General features: G+C 31.2%; 1 protein-coding gene across 1 annotated transcript; it reads left to right on the top strand.

The window, feature by feature from the left end:
• The first annotated feature begins 281 nt into the window (after window positions 1-281).
• LOC124537419 (putative mediator of RNA polymerase II transcription subunit 26) lies at window positions 282-21,563 on the top strand. The gene is made up of 4 exons (XM_047114256.1): window positions 282-437; window positions 17,067-17,167; window positions 17,486-18,212; window positions 18,298-21,563. Exons 1-4 carry the CDS (start codon window positions 431-433, stop codon window positions 20,874-20,876), a joined length of 3,414 nt encoding a protein of 1,137 aa, XP_046970212.1. The 5' UTR covers window positions 282-430; the 3' UTR covers window positions 20,877-21,563.
• The last annotated feature ends 7 nt before the right edge of the window (window positions 21,564-21,570 follow it).

Genomic DNA, 21,570 nt, shown 5'->3' with positions numbered 1-21,570 from the left:
CTAATTTTTCCAGATATTCTTTCATTAATAAAATACAATCTAATATGGATAAAAATAAAAAAAAAATATTGCTAAATTAATTAAATAACTATAATCTTAAGTAACTTATCATTGAATATTTTGATTATTATTAAAGGTATATTAATAATATTTTTGAATTAATAGAAACAAACTGCTATCATTGTAATAACTGGCAATAATATCGTCATAAAAAATAAAGCACGGGAGGACAGTTTCTAAACGCAGACGTAATTCCTTATTCAAACACCACCACCACGGGCCCCACACCTTTGGTCAGTTGCTTGCCGCGTCAGAAGCGATTTTCTATTGCAACTGTTCGTGCGTTCCTACCGCGAGTGCTGTGACAGTGATGCAAACGTGTGTACGCAGCTTTAAATTGTGATCGTACGTGTGGAGTAGCCGTGTTAAAATGAACGGTGAGCTTTATATTATTTAAATATTGCGACAAAAAACGCTTCGTTAAATAATGTAGAAAATATTTCAAAGAATAAATTTGTGAATAATTATTTTCCTACAAAAATATCTTCGATAACGCTTTTTAGCTTGATTTTGAGTTGCATTATTTAATTATTTTTTAAGATATAAGTCAATCAATACACAACAAGTGAAAAGGTGGCAGATAAAATCCTTATTATTCTTTGCACCTTTATTCTGTATTAAATTAGTTAAAAAAATAAATATATTATATTCTATCATCTTTATAATTTAATGCAAAATCCCCGTTAGTGTTTATTAGTGCGTTCCGAGATAACAATTGCACGAAGGCGGCCCAATAGCGCACCCAACAACTCAATACAACAATTTAATCTCATTTGCAACATTACTGTTATAACAGACTCCTATAGCCAACAAAATTAGTAATATAGAAATTTAAAATGGCGACAAGATGCTAGCAGCATTACTAATTTAACTGTTTTTATTTGTCTTAATATTGTTTAACATATTATTAAAAAAAATCAAATATTCATTGCTTCTTCTTCTGTCCTTTGTTATTCATTTATTTGAGATGAAATGGTAGTTAGTTGTTCTAGTACAAAAAAAGAAGTATATTTTTTTGTATATCTTACAAAATAAAAAAATCTACGTAGACCCTTACATACTGGTTGGATAGAAATTATTTGATAATAATTATGATATGTTATGGTTTTAATTCTCACGTTCCTTATTTATAATGTTTAATTAAAACAATTTCTAACTTGTTTGTAGTGTTTTAATGTATCTATTAATTATATCTAAGAAAATATCTTATCATCCAACTAGATTCAATTAATACTCGTCCGACAACGGACATCCGATCTAACAACTTTTCACAGTGATTTTTTTAAAAGAAAGGAATTATTTTTATGTAGATATTTATAAATAAGACATCTTCCATATTAAAAAATATTATTATAGCGAGAACATTATTTCAATAAATGATGGACCGTAACGCATGTTCAAAATTTATCAAATTAAATATATATAAGATCTTAAAATCAATAACTATTTACTAAATTATATTATTCAACAGAAGGATATAACTGTAAAAATTATTTCGAAAAATAACTATAACCTTTTTAGTACATTATAAAACTTAAATAAAAACTTTTTTACCCTGACTCATTTAGAATGTTATCTATGTTTTAAATGACAAGCTAAATGTATAATTATATCCTACTACCAAAATATTTTAAAAAGTACTGTTTCTTAGTGTAACAAATTTTGTAACAAAACAGAGTTTAGGTTATTCATGAACTCCATTTTTGACTAAAGAAAGTAAAACGTGATCAATTTTATAGTTTCACTTTCATTGTCGTTAACGAGCTATTATTTGTTTAACAAAGTAACATTCAATATAATAAGTGATCAAATAATTTATATAAGCAATTGAAATACTTCAAAAAGAATTGAAAAGCGAATAATGATCATATTAAGAAAGATTTATTATAAAAAAAATATGAGTGTACTGTTGATATATGTTAGATTTATTCTTTAACTTATTAAATTTATTAAGTTCATAGATACAATTTATAAAACGATGCTAAAGTTGTTAATGATAAATGGATGGCGGATTTTTTCGTTTGTGAGAAAGTTTTCTACAATAAAGCTGACCTCACACAACTATTATTATTTTTCCTACATATCTGCTTTAAGATATTTACGATAATTGTATAAGAAAAACATTCAAGTACCTAACTAAAAAAAACGGAAAAATTTTAGGCGGTATTTCATATACATACGTCTTCTTAAAATTATGACGTCTATTTTTTTTAAATATAGTCTGATTAAAGCACAGGCAGAATTTTACTCAGATTTAATTATTTGGTTTGTCGTAGCTCTTCGATCTTTCACTGATAATATTAGTAGATACCTGTTGTCATCATAATTCGCGTGGAACGAACTGGCGCTCGGAGTGCGGATAGAAAAATATAGGTTACATAGCCGGAACCGATTACGTCCACTTATAACAGGGATTTATAAAAGAAAGCTATGAAAACTTACAAAGTGAAAAACATGCTACCTGTATGATTATTTTAAGTATATCCACTGTTATTTGTTAAAAGTGTTACCATAGATATTGATTTTTTTTTCATATTTAAATTTAGTAACTTGTTTTTTACTTTATTCAAGTGGGCTTTTACAAGCACTTTTAACTCGTCATTTAACAATTAACAATTAAGTGAAGCTACCACCGGTTCGGAAAGTAGATTCTACCGAGAAGAACCGGCAAGAAACTCAGTAGTTACTCTTTTTCAACATTTAAAAAAAATACAGTCATATTAGTTAATATAATTATTCAAATTAATATAACTAGATTTCTTTAGTTCATAATAATATAAAAATAAGGTTCATTTTTAATGACATTTAATTTGGAAACTAAAATAATTAGTCACGAAAAATATTCATCTCTGATGTGATGTCGACCTAATTGATTTGGGCGACGGCGGCAAATCTCAACCAACTATGCAGATGCATATGCATCTCTATTCCCTTACTCTCTCTGATGGGTCGGTAATTCTGACGTGATTGATGATTTGAACCCAGGACCTCGAAAATTTTGGCCTTATATTTACAAAATAGAGGCAGTTAACATTCATATAGACGAATGTCCTAAAAAAAGGTTAGGTTAGTTTGAGTAAGGATATATAATGTCTAAAATTCTCCCGGATATAATTCTAAAATTTCACTAGGAGATACCAACATTATTACCTACATTATTCCGGCTATAGAGTATAAATTATGTTGCTATCATATTATTTTCTTTATCAATAAATTGCACCCGTGCGAATTTGCGGTCGTTAGTTTAATCATCTAATTTCCTATTTCGAAATAACTTTTGTCTGACAATACACAGCTTGAACTGTAAGACATACTTGAAATTATGTAGAGACTTATTTACGGACATTATAAAGAGAACTTTTTAATTTAACAGGAGTTCCACAACTCAACTCTCTACTTTTTAAGTAATCGAACGATTCGCAGTGTAATTTTTTCTAATACTAATATAATATCGTTGTATGTTTGAAATTAAATGAACGCACCATTTCGGAAGCGCGGGAAAAAGTATATTATTTTTTTCTATGACATAAGAAACAACGATTAGTACTTGATATAATAATATTAAACCATAATATATAATTATAAACCATAAAAATATTTTTTAATACTTGACAAAATACTGTCAAGTAATAACTAATACTTAATTTAATATATTTATGAAAGTACAGACGTAGGATGAATGATCAATACCATTGTCGATTGCACATAGAATTAAAAAATAAGCGTATCCTGAAAAAAGAATGCGTGTTGAAATTATTGAAAACAATAAAATGATGGCATTTCAAGAAAACCTATGCTTTCCCTTTCGTGGGAAACAGCCAACAAAGAACTTCAAACCACCCCTGAGCAGTGTTTTTCCTTGTCAATGTCTACATTGTCATTCATTAAGTTTCAATGGTCTTCCGCGCTATACATTCGACCGCTTTCTAATTACATGGGAAAAGAAGTTTAATGCAAAATACATAATTCAGGATTTGACACTGTACTCTTTGGTTTTATGGTATTAAAGAAATGAATTACTTATCAGAATAAATAAAATGGAACTAAAATAATAAATTACCTAAGCAATATGAAGGTCAATTTTAAAAATGTATTGTTATAATATATGTAATTCTGTATACAAAGAAAGAATAAAAAAAAAAGGTTGTGAATCATTTTTAAATTAATTCTTCTTCGGTTTTGGGTTTTTACAAATATTATCCTCCTGCCCTTATCCCAATTTTATTTGGGGACGGCGCAGCATGTCTTCTCCTTCCATACTTCTCTGTCAGACTTCATCTCACAAGAAACGTTTTTTCCAACCATATCATCTTTCACACAATCCATCCATCGTTTCCTTGGTCGTCCTCTACCTCTATATCCATCCACATCCATGCTCAAGGCCTCCCTTACAATATGTTCCTCATTCCTCCGCATTACAGGCCCATACCATGATAGCCACCTTCCACATAACTTCTCGGCTATCGGTGTCACTTTCTTCCTTCAACTTCCAAACTCCAAAAACTTTCTCTTATGTACTCATTCCTTACTCTAAAATTAAAAAATTAAAAAAAAAATAATTGACATTCAATTTAAACTATGTATACATGATTAATTGACTTTCAAAAATACACAGATAACGTGTTAGAATCTTAAAAAGGGATGAAAAATGAAAAAAAATAATAACAAGTAATCTTTCAAGGGTTTCAATTAGCAATCTGGATTTATAAAAATAAGTCATATACTTTCATGTGTCTTGCTCTGAAGGCATATGAAACTCCTCTTGCTTTTGAAATTTATTTTTTATTGTCTTAATTGAAAATAAAAGTAATTAAATATATATAAAAAAAAAATATTATATTAAAGTTAAAGGGCACCAAATATTTTGCTTTACTATATACTATATTTTCCTCAAGTTATAGAAAATTAGCTGATCGCAAACTTCTATTCTTTGAATATATGTACATGTCTCACGACTATTATGCCAAAATAAACTTAAAATGTTCAGTAAATATTTCTTCATCACATTCTTCTTTAAAGCGTGGTCAGTGGCCGGTTTCTTTAATAAACGAATCAGTATTCTACAACAATAACCAATCGTTCTTGTATTACGAGACGTTAAAGTCGTTCAAATCAAATCAAAATAAACTTTAATTCAAGTAGGCGTTTACAAGCACTTTTGAATAGTCATTTTACAATTAAGTGAAGCTACCACCGGTTCGGAAAGTAGATTTTACCGAGAAGAACCTGTAAGAAACTCAGTAGTTACTCTTTTTTGACATTTAAAAAATACAATATTATAATAAAAATTTAAATTAATATATCCTGTTTGGATGCAACGGGTATTAACTCCACTCTTTTTTATCATTTATAAAATCTTGTATCGAATAATATGCTTTTTCTACCAATGTATTTAATAGACACACACAGGTCTCCAAGCGTGTTTTATAAGGATTTTGAATTACGCCTTGTTGACAATTCTATTACTCGTAAGCAAAATAAATCCTTACTTAGTTTTTAGAAATATCACATAGTAACCGGGCATACGATAATTATTGTGATTATAAAATAAATGAAAATGCCATTTCACTTTTGCACGGTGGACGACTAGCGTGTGTGATGGTCTAAGTTAGTACTTCGATGTTAATCAGACCGAATGAAAGACTTGGTACGTTTTCGGTTAACAATTATTACTAACTTTCACCAAAGAAAAGTGCTATACCTAAATTGGTGGAGTTTTATCGCTATTGCGTATGTTTTATAGCGGGCGGGACTGTTATGAATTCGTCCTAATTTGGAACGTGTGTTCTGATGTAATTTTAATGACATTTTGCTTTTATATGTTCAGTTAGGTAACGTGTTGAATGTTTTATTACTCTTTAAGTGTGATGTAAAACCAAAATATAAACAGCTATTTAAATTCGTTAAAATAGGTTCTAGTTTTACAAAACGAAACTCATTCTATATATTTATAGTACGATACTGATAACTTGATACTACTTATATATCTCGTAATTTATATTTTGCTTATGATTAAAATACGGATAAATATAAATAACATTAAAAATTATGTTATTTTTTTTTAAATTATATTATTAAAATACGCAGTTTAATATATTACATACAAAATATACGAATAATTTAATTGTCATTAATTTAATTCAACGTATCTCTACTTCGTGTAAAACAAAAGCTTTCCGCCATTTGTACGCTTGGACCTTTCAAGCCACGCAACGAATTATACTAGGTTTATATATATAATATTAACTGTATAACTTCAATCAAAATGTTTTATGATACCCTTATGATACTCGAGTAAAGCCTGGACTTAATGTAATTTTAACGTACAACAACTATAAACATGACAGTCATGTTGTTCATAAACGCATAAAACTTGTAAATGTATCATATTCTAAAAAAAAAATGATATCTCACTTTTCTATTTTTAATTACATAAGGACCTAATACCAAAAATATCAAAAAATGTTGCCAATACATAAATAACTATCATTAATAATAATACATTTTTATAATTTGAATAGCTACTGACTCTTGCCACAGTTAACACACGTATCAAATGTAATAAGGTAATAGTGATTACGCTTCAAATGTTATTTACAAATTATGTATGTCGCCGGGTTATTGTTAAAGCCGTTATGTTATAATGTCACTGGTGACATTACAATTGCACGGAATTTCCTCAGTGGTTTTAATTTATTTTAATATTACCGAAACGAAATTATGAAAATAAAAGATAGACGTTAAAAATACCAATATTTTTTTTTAGTAATTGGACCTAATATAGTGTCTCTTGTGCCTGAACAGCCAAATATATATAATATGTTTTCCTTTTCATGATTACTTTGGCACAATTTGCGTTAACAGACAGATTAAATACCATGTTTCTATAGCTACCAAGGCCCAGTCCTGAGTCCATATGTATAGAAAGGTAAATTCATAACTTAATTTTACGGTGTAACCCTGACAAAATAAAGAGTATCCATAAAAGCATTAAACCATCTTGAATCTCTTCGGGTTACCATAAACGTCATCCAATCTGACAAGCTGTAGGCAAATAGGTACTTATTATTTACATCAAGCACTTATATTGCATTGTTTAATAAAAAAAATCGAATTAAAATAATAAGGAAAGTATTCACATCCGTTCATAGTAAAGTGTAGTAATCTCGTCACGTCAGCGAGGAAAGTGAGTGAGCCGAGCACGGTTCGTCGAAGGTCACGGGCATTGAATGGCAATGAAGGAAAATTTACTTTGGAGAATAATAATTGATTTAGTTACATATTTATTACTAGTTAAGAGTCCAAAATGAGTTATTAAAATACTTTTCACGAACAATATAGTAATGTAAAAGAGTAAAGTAACAGCCTGTAAATTTCCCACTGCTGGGATAAGGCCTCCTCTTCCATTAAGAATAGAGTTTGGAACATATTCCACTACACTGTTCCAATGCGGGTTGGTGGAATGCTTGCAAATGTGGTAGAATTTTGATAAAATTAGACACATGCAGGTTTCCTCATGATATTTTTCCTCACCGCCGAGCACAAGATGAATTATAAATACAAATTAAGCACACATATATATATATATATATAGGTGCTTGCCTGGGTTTGAACCCGCAATCATCGGTTGAGATGCACGCGTTCTAACCACTGGGCCATCTTAGCACCGAACAATATCGACAGGTATTAAATTTAACACCTTCTATTTTTAATCGGATTATAATTTAGGTACCAAAAACTAGCAAATAATTAATACAAATAACGAAACTAAATTTATAACACGTCTGAGTACTTAAGTGACTATGCTTAAATTGTTTAAATAAAAAAGTCATTGATAAATAAGGCATATTACTATTGACTAATATAACTAGAGCTGTAGAAGAGTCTACAGAATTTCTCAGCAATCCTTCACTATTAGAAACACCTTTCCAAAAAGTTATACTTTTAATGTAATTCTATACTGTAATATGACGATTCAAAAGTGCTTTTATGAACCTATTTGAATAAAGAATATTTTCATTGAATTTTCATTTGATTAGAATAAAATATTGCAATTACTAAATATAGGTAGGTACATACAAAGGCTTCTTTTCTCCCAAAAAAAAAACTTTCGAAGATATTAACATATTATACCCAATGATGTGTCGGATGAGAGGCAGAATGTGTTAGTAAACTGTCCATTTAATCATAATTAAAACAAAAAAAAAAACAATCAATCATTCGCGACATGACATATAAATGTAATTAACATTATGCATTCAATATTACGCAAACGTATCATTTTTGCCGTTACAAAGGAATGTTCAATAGTTGTGAAGTTCCCACACTGTGTTTTTATTATTCTGAAAGTAAAATTTATGTGTTCTGCACAATGGCAATTTACCAATCAATCTATGTGAGTATTTTGTAATTTAATAGAGTTACAGGTTGTATGTCGAAATTTATATAACTTTAACTTATATACATTTTTATACATTAAAAACTAAATGTTTGACACAAGTAACATACAAAATCTGTAGACTGTTAAGTGTGTTAAATTATTTTATATGCTTAATACATAAAATATGTTTTATTTCAACGTTATACAAAATATTTAATTCTGCGTCTCTTACTTGATATTTTTACTAAGACGCTTGAATCAATAGGCTATTTGACTGGTTTTTAAAATCAATTTTATATAATTTAGTAGAAGTTAAGGAGCCCAGTAAAAGTTGTGTTTTTTATTTCTAGTGCATATTTGCCGAAAAATATCATTTTCAAAATACCATATTTAAAAAGCGCGCAAAAACGCTACTTGGACAATATGGCGCTGCAATGGGGTCGGTGACGTCACTTTCCTGTATTTTAATCTGTGGTATCATCATATAGTAGAAATGCAAAGTTTACAAGAAAGTGACTTCATCATAAGCTCGGCCAATCAGGAGCGTTTTATGTCACGTGACAAACGTTTGAAAAAATGCATTTTTATTTATGGATTTTTGAATAAATTAAGTATTATTTTCAACTTTCGTTAGTAAATAACCATTTTTAAACTCATAATATACACCGATTACAATAATTCACGATTTATTTTTCGCATTGTCAAATAGCCTAATTTTATACAGTAAAAACTAAATGTTTGACACACGTAACATACAAAATCTGTAGACTGTAAAGTGTGTTACATTATTTTATATGCTCAATACATAAAATATGTTTTATTTTAACGTTATACAAAATATTTTATTCTGCGTTTCCCACTTGATATTTTTTATAAGACGCTCGAGTCAAAATAATCTTTGTCAAAAATTTAGATTTTAATTAAAATATGACAACATTCAAATAATAATTACATACATGAGTATTTTTATCGAATAACTTTATTAATAAACAGCAATCTCAGTTCAAGCTGAGAAATGAGAAAGGTTTGCTTGCCACTATAAAAAATGATACGGTCATTAAAATATTCACATTAATGATTAAGACAAGTAACATATTTAACATAGTTATTTTACATCGAAGCAGGTTATCTCCATAAATTATGTAAGTATTCGCGTGAGAAAATCAAGGAACGGTATACGCTACTGGCGAAATATTTTTAGGTAATTAGAATTCTGTTAGTGGGTGAACTGCCTGGTGTCACGGAACTATAAACGTAGAAAGCATGTTTTATATGTTCATAACGATCTGTGAACGTTAAATATTGACAATTATTTATGAAACCAGAAACAGTTTCAACGATGGTAACTTTTTATTTACATAAATTAAAAAATATATCTTTATATGAACTCCCGCAGTGTGGTTTTACTGATAGTAAATAAATTGATTTTTTTAGCATTGAAAATCTCGAAACGCAATGTTTAATAGAATTTATAGATACTAACGAGAATCTCAATCACATTTTGATTATGTTACCTATCACCTATTCTGGCTGTATATTAAGCACTACATTTACATGTTTTACATGTTTGCTGTACATTTGTTAAGCAATTATAATTTATAATGAATATTATTTTCGTTCTTATCTGCAATAACAAGAGTTATTTTTAATTTATCTTAGTAATTAATGGTACAACCGGTTTTATTTAATTATATATGCTAAACAATTGTAAGATATGTGCTACACAACCGAAGTGTTTATTTTTGCAGTTGACATACATTAAGGTGCTTTTTATCTTCTCATCGACGAGATAAGTAAGTAAGATTAAGCCTGCGACATTTGTCAATCATTAGTAGCACACACGTCACGTGGGGCAATAACCTCTAATCTTCTTTTATCTTTAGAGCCAATTAAGAGGCGTGATTCAGTATCTTGTTTAGCGCCGATTGGCTGTCAAGCGACTGACTTTCGTAGAGACGTTTTCTACAATGGAAAATCACTACAAACAAATACAAAATTTAGCACTTGAAAGTTCAGTAAGCTTCGCCGAAATAAAACCTCCTTCGTTATTATTTGACTTTTAGGTACGTGTTGATCTAATAGCCATTTTATTCGATTGCGATCTTGAGGTCATGAGTGTCAGACAATTATTTTAATACAATACAAGTAATTTTCTGTCTAGAAATTATAAGTAACAACTGTACGAGAAAATTGATGTAAATTTAGAAGTTGGTTATTTTTTACATTATTCTATTTCTTACCTTTAATAAACAGATAAAATTAAGACGAAAGGAGAACCTTTTGTAACCCATAAAGTACCAGAGTGTACTAGAGTATCTCTAAACTCAATTGAGAATGACCAGAAGTTCATCATCATCTTAATTATCACAACTATCATCATATTTATCACTTGTTCCTAATATAGATTAAAAATGTTTTTAAGACAACTATATAGACAATCGATCATCACTATCATTATCGTGTTATATTAGGTTACATACATTAGACTTCAACGCGTTCTCTCTTTATAAGCTTATAAATCGTACTTGAAAGTATTACATTATACCGAGTGTTGTACCACGTGTTTGTATTACTATTATCTTCAATAAAAAGTAAGGGAATGTACCTATGTACTTTATTTAAACAGTTCTATTATCTTCTTTATCCCTTCATATGACATTGTTAGCAAAAACAATGTCATATGATACACATACATTATAGCCAGATCTTAGTTTAATAAGAATCAGTTTCCAGTTTGTTAGTAATTTAATGTAATTGCTGACATACCTACCGATCACTACTGGTGATCGTTACCAGAAGTGATCGTTATAATTTTCAAAAAACATTCCCACTCAATCAAAACTCTATAAAATAAAAAATCGGAAATCACCCAGATTAAAAAAACTATCAAATAATAAAACAATTATAGAAGCATAAGATACTTATTCTAAGTAATCAAGTAAGCAAGTATTCGCAGTTAATCGAGATTATTCGAGAATATCAGAGATGAATCATCGAACACACGATTTACCAAGAAGAAAACAATTAGTATAATATACTAACAGCGTCAGCAACAACATTTCCTTTTAAAATATCATTATATCGTATAGGCTAATTATTCCATGTTACAAATCAAGTAATAGCGACAGCACAATTAATCATATAGAGCAATGCGCGTTTTCATTTGTCCAGCAACCCGAAATGTAATTAAAGGAAAACAACTTTTATTTTCATTCGAACACGGTACACTTTTATTTGTTATCACTATTTGTGAAGATGAGGCATAAGTATGTGTTTTCTCGGCGAATAGCTAGAGTGAAACGTGCTACGGTCGCTGAACACCGGCTCACGAGATGCGCACGTTAGTTCAACTTGAATTAGGATTGTATTAAAATGAATCTGATCCTTGTAATTCATTGAAAGTAACCTGGAATAATATTTCGATATTCCCATTTCAAGTTTACTTAAAATAAAAAATACCATTTCTAAAAACAAATATAAGAGGTTATAGAGCCATATAAAATGTTTTAATATCAGATATGTAGACAATCTGTCATTTGTGTCAAACCATGGAAACTAAAACGTCACTTATGACAACTCTTATGAAAAATTACAAAATTACTCTTATGAAAATCATTGCCCATATCACGCATGTACGCATGGCTTTCATCATAGGAAGTCATGTCTGCCACGGTGCGTGCACTCTTAAATATAACAGACCATTGTTTTTAGATAGAGCGATATCGTATACGGAAAACGTTTAGTCCCAGTTTTCTGGGCCACTTACTCTAGGAAGAAAAACGTTTACTATTGTGACAGATTGTGAGATGTGAAGTTAATATAAGTATTATGTAAAATTACACTTTATTTAGGTCGTATACTCATTTGTTTCAAATGGCCTTAGTAATAATCAAATCGAAAACTTCTATTAAACATCACAACGGTTGACAATTTACAGTCGTGGTTTTCTAATCGTACGTTCGTGTGTGGATTGTATTGAATTTTGGAACTTTCTCGCACCTAAGAACGTAAAATAACTATAGTTTTAAGATAAACAGTAAACGCTAGTTTCAAACATACCTAATTCATTGTAACAGTTTATTATAATACGTGATAATGTAAAAGAAACTGCGTTGACGTCCCAAAATTATGAAAAGGCCTTTTTAAAAAGGGTTTGTGGTTTACTCACGATGTTTTCCTTTATCACCGGGTACGAGATGAATTATAAATAAAAAATTAATACAATTTAGTGATGATTATTCCCGATGTGAATTTTTATTCGAAATTCAGGATCTGCAACCAAGAAGGGACTAAAATCTAGCACTTTTGTTGACTATTTGTAGACCATCCTAGACACTTAAGTGAAGCATGTATCTTGTTTTCTAGTTTAATAATGGAAAAAGACAATTTGTTTGATTCGAATTTAGCACAATATCTTACATAGTTAAACTATATTATCACGGACAAATTCCCGTTCTATTAGTTACTAGCAAACATTAATCGTAAAGTATATATTTTATACATCAAATATAATAAAATTAGGCAAACAATTTAATATATTTGTACATTTATAAGAAATATTAATAAATTATCATTTTAACTTTCAGTGTCATTAAACGCATAAAATTCAAACTTAAAATAATTGCAAGCGCAATTTCATTCAAATTATATGTAAATTTTAACAACATAAATAGATCTTTATGTTTTAAATGTTTCATGAAAATAGTCTGGCATGTCAGCTTAGTTCACTAAGTGCAGTGGTGATCACTGATACCACTGAAAATCTGGTTAAATGGTTTAAGAAGTAGTTCTGAAAACAAACTAATACTGACTACTTTAATACATGACATAAAGTACCTATATGTTTATTATAACATATTACCTATATGAATGTTAATGATAAAATTTTAAAAATAATATTATAAAATTAAACTGAACTCATTTTGACTATTAATGCCTTACGTTTTAAGGTCCTATCCAAAAGAGTCTGATATGAGGATAAAATACAATTCAAAAACTTATTAGTGACTTCACAAGCGCAACCATAGTTTAAAGCCTCTTTAACATAAATATAGCATTTAAAGAAACATCACGTATATATTTTAAATACTCTGTGGAAACCATACTTTAAGTGGCAGCAGACTACTCAATAAATTAGTACCTTGATGTTGTTAAAATCAAAATTCAAAGGAACAATCTATGGTCTTTTAAAACACTTTCAATTTACCAACATATAATTTAAAAAGCCCCATGACTATTACGAATTATATGGTGTTACGTGCTCGTATTTAAAACAGAATCACGTCCCGTAACGCAATCGCTAGAAAGCGATAGTTCCATACTTAATTATTAGTAACATTACTGCGACAACCCAACACCATATAAAATTTAAATGCATACCGCGTTTTTATTACCTCGTGTGTCCGTGGCTTTATGTGAACTTTGTTATGGGGAAACCTTTTTTTGCATAATAAATGTAACAGAAGACTTAGACAAGGACTGTAAGTCTTCAGAATCAGTATAACATTACAAGATAAATGAGCCAAGATGGCCCGGTGGTTAGAACGTGTGCATCTTAACCGATGATCGCGGTTTCAAACCCAGGCAGGCACCACTGAACATTCATGTGCTTAATTTGTGTTTATAATTTGTCTCGTGCTCAGCGGTGAAGGAAAATATAGTGACAAATTCTGCCACATGTGTTTTCCACCAACCCGCATTGAAACAGCGTGGTGAAATATGTTGCGAACCTTCTCCTCAAAAAGAGAGGAGGCCTTAACCCAGCAGTGGGAAATGTATACGCTGATGTTGTTGTTACATGATAATCTGTCGTCAAACAGCAAGACCTAGTAATGTAATTTCGGCTATAACAAGTGAGCAAATAAAATTACGCCATCGCATCTTTAATTCGATGTGAAATATGTAATTTAGTAAGACTTTTTTGCAACTATATATATGCCCAAAGTCTATTGATAAAAGCCAGCGTCGTAGCTTGGGGCTTTGCAGATCTAAAGACACCTCTGAGTCACAAGCATATTATTATGTTAAAACGAATAAAATAAACTTACACTTAAGTAGAAAAATAGTCATTGCATGAAACAACTTGCGTTCTATCGTACCCCACTAACAGAATAGTAAGAAACATTCTTATGTTTAAATTAATTATTAAAAGTTATCAGAAATGTTCCTCTTTCTATAAAATAAGTTTTGGGAGTTTGCGAGAACAAAAGCTTGCAAACAGCATTCATTATCCTAACTACGATTTTGGTTACTAATAGGTCTAGCGGTCTATTTTAAAAATTAATAATATTAAAAAAATATATACTAAATTAGCGACCCGCCCCAGCTTTGCACGGATGCAATACTACAGAATTTGTTTTTTACGGCATCACATTAGAAACCTCGATAATAATTATCAGTGTTCCTTTACTATATTGTTCATGTATCAAATATAAAAACCTTCCTCTCGAATCACCCTATCTAATAAAAAAAGGAACAAATTTTAAAGATATAAGTATGCATAAGAACAGACAGCGGTAGGCGACATTGTTTTATACTATGTAAAGACAAATAAAACTATTGGCTCCACTCAAAAGCGTATCTAAAGTCGTGGGAACGGTAGAACACTTCGCGGTCACGGTCAGTTCCGCTCTACATGCTGGACTTTTTAACTGACTCCAATACATATTTCTCGTTTCTTTCTATCTTTTTGATTTATGTGTATTGATCGATTAATTTTCTCAATAACGTATCGGATGTAGATCTATGTATATCATGATGTAGAAATCCCACAGCGCTTGTAGAACAAATAACGGAAACCGCATAATAATTTAAGATAACAAATATACTTTCAATTTATTAGTATTTATTTAAGAATGTTTATTTTCTATTTCCTTTTTATTATATGACATATTCCTGTCTTTCTATTAGTGAAAGCTTGACAGTTTTTTATTCAATGATGTTAAAACTTTGAGGTTTCTATTAAAATTTTCCATTCACATCGAAAATGGCGTGAAATAGGACATTTTTCATTCATTTTTTTTTAAAATCGAAGGCAGCCCATAACGAGGGTCATATTTGTGATTTAATGTAAATTAAGCAATCTAGTGGACGCCTGTTAAATACGGTAAAGCATCATCCTCTTAATGTCTGCTGAAAATTATACACTGTAAATTAATTGACACGCTGCGCTAGACATATTATCTCGCACAAATTTATACACAAACAGGTCCATAACTTTTCTATGCACAGGATTGAAACAACGTCCAAAGTCTAAGCTAATATCAAATATTTCTCAATAGAAAACCCAATAACATTATACGTATCGAAACAATTTGGGATTCAATAACAGCATCATGCGGTCTTATTAACTAGTCAATCGACAATCAAATATTTTGAAGTAATTATATATAAATTAAATAATTAGTAAATCCTTATCAGCTCTACGTTTCGAAAAAGCAATAAGTCACAGTATAACTATCACTTTCTCAGCATGACACTTATTTCGTCAATTTCAACCTGTGTGCCGTTAAGCTGACAAAGGAAATAAGTAGAAAGCGTGACCCCAGTCAAAGTTCAAAATAATGATAGTCATGAAACAGCTTATTATAAAATAGTTATACCTAATACTGATTGGTTTGTCCAATAATATATCCGGTGATAGAAAATATAATCGCAACATGCTAATAAACTCACACACAAATAATCATAGTAAAATTATAAATTTACGTTTTATTAAAAATACTAGGATTTTGTTACTTAAAAGTAACCACGTTTCACGTTTCGATTCCACGAAATGGGTATAAGTTAGTGCATTTTATGATCTAAAACACACTGATTTAACGAGGAAAAGAGCTGATCATAACAAACCGCTTGAAAGTAAGCGTTCAGTTTTATGACTATAATAATATATAAATACGAAACGAGACAACCTGACCCCAGATACCGCACGCCCGCCATACATGACGCTATCCGCACTTTTCACCGAATCTACATTTATGTGCACATTTAATAAAACTTTATTTCACTAGAGATAATAAACAAACCTTTGTACCAAATATGTAAGTCGCTTCAATCTCTTAAAAATCCGGTTTAGAGGTTTTTCCGGCAAATTTGGATGAATTAAACATTGTCATAAAAAATAAAAGATAAAACTCTTAAAAGTGAGAGTTACACAGTGAAATAAAGCTACATCCATATTGGCTAGAGTAACTTTGTTATATAAAGAACGTGTAAACTAATAACTTAATACATAAATTATATTAAAATAAATTTTTAGTGGACCAAAAAAAAAGGCCGAGATGGCCCAGTGGTTAGAACGTGTGTATTTCATCACCGATGATTACGGGTTACAACCCAGGCAAGCACCACTCAATATGTGTTTATAATCGGCGGTGAAGGAAATCATTGTGAGGAAACCTGCATATGTCTAATTTCATAGAAATTGCCACATATGTATTCCACCAACCTGCATTATAGTAGAGTAGTGGAATGTGTTCCAAAACTTTTCCTCAAAGGGTGACGAAGCCTTAGCCCAGCTGTGGGGAATTTAGAGGCTGTTGTTGTTTTTATTGTTGTTGGAACATAAATATACATAATAATTTTTTTTATTTTAAAAATTAATTTAATTATTTTTTTTATATTCTAGTGGTGCGGCTATGGCTGGTCGCGCTGACAATACAGACCTCATTGACGACTGTCCTCTGTGGAAAGGGTCCTCATCATCGCCGCTCATTAATCGGGCATGGGGTAAGCATATACATTTGATTTGAGTCTATTAATCTCAGCTCAATCATATAAATTTATCGTTTATAGTATTTGTAAATGCTAAGAATAAATATTATTCTGAAAACTTAAAAAATATATACATATACATATTAAGAAATAAAGTAGGTACTAACATTGTTTGACTCCAATACAAATTTATCATTCCACTTCTAAAGAAACCAAATCAAAATATATTTTAACAAAGAAATAGCTGATACTATTTTAATTTAAATGTTAAGATACACAACGTGTCATAGAAACTCATTTTTCTCAAATAAGTTCATTATAACTTTTTTTCAGAATTTGCCAGCCTCTAAAGGTGGCTGGAGACCAGTTGTGGGATCCGGCGGACTGCTATACGGGTCCTTTGGTACTGCTCCACTTCATGCACCATCATACAAAATATCAGGACTAGATTTATATCCTTCATCTGCACGACCGTTGACAACGAGAGATATCACGAAACTGACGTCGATCGCCCAGTCTTACCGACCCACAACACTTCGGACAGTACAAGTATCTTCACACCCGATTCAATCAAATCAACCGATCAATCAATACTTAAATCCATTTTCCTTACCAAATAATGGATTGAATCAATATAAATTCGTTCAAAACTTCCCAGTTGATAGCGTCCTAATTCGTAACCAGCACAATCCTTACGCCGCTCGTCCAGTCTTGCAAAAGCAACAAACGAAACAAAAACAACAATACCACAATAATATACTGCAGCAATTGACAAACGTTCAGCCGATTCAATTTGGGCAGTATTCTACAGTTAAACCTTTAGACTTATTCGGAAAACCGATCGAAGCGTACCCAAGACCGGATGGAAAGCGGCCACAATCAGCAGAGACTGAGATCTTTAAACCAGAAGTATATAAGCTGCCTGACACGGATACAGCAGCCCAGTATTTAAATCATCAAGTGAAGACTGCGCAACAGCAGACGTATTCATTGCCAAAGTTGCCCATCAATCAGTATGGGCATCCATTCCAAGATACCGTTTTTCCGCCAAGCATTTTAGGTACGTATGCTTATAAAATATTTTCGTAATATATGGTTATATCAATTTTTTTTTCTATAATTATGTATTTTCTTTTTGATTTCAGGTACATTTGGATCCTTTGGCTTACAATCCGTCAAAGGAAGAGATCCTGTATATCCAACTACCAAAACTACATATTTACCGCCACAAACAACTAAACAGACAATTTTCAATTCCTTTAATTACTCGCCTAGTTTTAAAACAACGCAATCTCTATTCTCTACAACGACACCTAAATTAACAACGGCACAAAACTTCAATTTGCTTTACGGTTCTACGTTGAACGACGTAGGCAATGTACCAACGCCACAAACAAAAGTGGTGTCACCGTTAAAAATAGACCCTAACGCTGAAACAAAACACGGATTCAAGCCCAGCCCACAGGATCCCTTCATAAAGAATTTCCAAAACTTAGATTTTAATAAAATTACTACTTATAATCCTCCTATTATTCAAACATCAACATTATCTAGTAATCTATACAATAATTATGATTTCCATTCGCAAAATAAACCTTACCAAAACTACAAAAATCAAAATAATGGTAATAATAATTACGACAATACGAAACAACAAGTATCTGATAATGTCGGTCTTACCCAACAAGTATCACAACAGTACGTTAACGCACCAGGATTATTCGATTTAGAAAGTAGCTTGAATGCTCTAGCTCATCGCCCCTCATATGCTGTAGTTGAAAATGTATCAGAGGACGTAATCACAAATGCTTCGCCTGCTGCTTGGACTGTAACGCCACATTCGTACAAATATAACCAGAAAGAAACCGATGAGTCAGTTACTAAGCACGAACACGTGGATAACGTTTTTGAAAAACCAACAACTCCTTTATCCAATTTACCGGAAGAATTCGCCATTGTCACTGAAGCTGACAAAAGTTATGAAAATGGTTACAATTATGAGAATCAATTTGAAAATCAAAGTAGACGACCACTCGGTGACGACTTTGAGCCCATCGGAAAAAACAAACTGAAAGACTACTACTATAAGGTATCTACTCCACCATATAATGATCATAAAACTTATAGACGGACTAAGAAACCGACAACTGAATTACCGAAACTTGAAGTAACAACGTCATCGACTATCAATCAAGAAGTAACAGATGTTCCAGTCGAAACACTTCCTACGCTTCCGCCCAATAAACATTTCAAACGACCAAGCAATTCTGATAATTTAGACAGGGATAAAATCAGGAAACGAAACAAAATAAGAAGACGTCGGCCATCACTTGCAAATCGTAATAGAGAAGAAACTAGTACGCGTAGTGATGTGACTACTACAGAGAGCACCTTTACTACAGTTACAGAAGAAACACATACCATTCGACCACGAACAAGGCCGTCCAAGTCCAAACCTGAATCAGGTGTTACAACTCCAAGCGAAACTACTGAGTTAACTACTAGTGCTCTGCCAACTACTTCACCCACAAAACCAACAATTGTAAAGAAAAAACTAATTGGACACCGCAGACCTTTAACAACTGTTTCAGATAAAATCGAAACTACAACACAACCAATACAAGATTATAATAGTAGAGAATCATCAATAATGAAAATATCATCTCGGCCTCAGTTATCAAAATCACCTCTGAATACTTATGAATTCAAGAATAGCGAAATTCCAGATTATAGCCACAAGCAAGATGAAAAAGACACACCAACGAGTGATGTTTCCGTTAGCCTAACCGATACGCTCAAAACGAACGACGCTTTGAAAGAATTCTCATTTCATAGGGATGTTAGGCCTGTAGAAAACAAAGATTTAACTACTGAGTCTGTCAAGGAGAAAAATGAGCACGAAGCAACTACTTTCCCATCTCGCACAGAAACTAATACGAGACTAACAAAAATACAAAGACCGAGACTCAAAAATAAACAGGAGAGACCAAAATTTAGTGTCAAAGATTATAGAAGTAGATTAAATTCTACTACGAGTACAACTGAAAAAATTGTCGAGAACACACCTAAAAGTAGATATCCCCAAAGAAAAAATCCTTACAGCGAAATTTTCACAGACGTCGAAACAACAACAGAGAGAAAGAAATTCACACCGAAAGAACCGAGACATAAATTGAACAGAACGGAAAATAATGAGCAAGAAATTCATTCAAGACAAACAGTAAGACAAAGACAGAATTCCGAAGCAACCGAAGGAAGTACACAGAAGATTTCATCTCGCATACGCACTGGACAGCGAAGACCGAGACCTACTGAGGAACCTTCTGAAACATCAAGTCAAGCGCCAGTTCACAACAAAAGACCACAAAGAAAGAGAATTCAAGATTCGGACATCGGAGAGTCTGTTCAAGACTTAGCTGTCACCGAAACTACAGTAAGCGAACACAAGAATGATATTACTTCAGAAAGAACACGGTCTGAGAGCGCTATAATGAAAATAGCAGATAAGAAACATCAAGATCATATTGAAAGACTTTTCGAACATTCCAAGCGGGTATCCGACTTAACTCTCGCAGCCAGTAAAGATTACAACACCCCGGGTATGTTTAAAACTATAGCTTCAAATAGCCGAAGAATACCGAGTTACTTCACAATAGCAACTGACGACCCGATCCTACCAATAGAGGCTTTCTTCCCCCAGCTAAACCAAAAGAAGGAATCGTAACGTTCCTTATAAAATAATATTATTATTAAATGATCAAACCAAATCTTTTCGACTGCCAAAGTGTCAAAATTTATTTTCTAGGTTTATGCAATATTAGTGCTAGCATTTACAATGTGGTTATATAAACCCCACCTGCATTTCTTTGAAACTTTTGACAATTTTATATTGTTTATTCTATTGGTGCTCATTTTAGAGTTAAGTTTGTCATATCCAGAGATATGGTCAATAGTATTATGATTGTATGGCTGTTATAATATGAATGTGTGCGTTTAATATATATCTGTTCCGTTGTAACAATTTGTACAAATGTTATAAAATCTCGAACAATACGAATCGAACGTGAAATCGAAACTCACTTTTTAATTAAATTATATTTTTAAATAGTTTCAAAATCTGTTTTGCACTGGAAACTGGAAACTATTTTCTGCCAAAATATTCTATTTTATTGTTTTTGAAGAGGATAATCTCGAAATTACTTGAAAGGTGTTTCAAACTATTAAAATAATATTTATCCTCAATAAGGTACACTAATCTAAACATATCCTAAAATTGAAATCATCATTAGTCTTCGGCTTTATTATTACTTTGTACAAATTAATTTGAAACTATGTATGTGGTTGTTATTCTTATGTATGTGTGCGTGGATGTTTCTTAAATATTTATGTTGAACTATAGTAATTTAAAGTGTAAATAA

Source organism: Vanessa cardui, chromosome 18, assembly GCF_905220365.1.
Source record: "Vanessa cardui chromosome 18, ilVanCard2.1, whole genome shotgun sequence".
In the NCBI taxonomy this organism is placed as follows: domain Eukaryota; kingdom Metazoa; phylum Arthropoda; class Insecta; order Lepidoptera; family Nymphalidae; genus Vanessa; species Vanessa cardui.
Note: the sequence above shows the minus strand (reverse complement) of the source record. Positions and strands in the feature narration are given on the sequence as shown.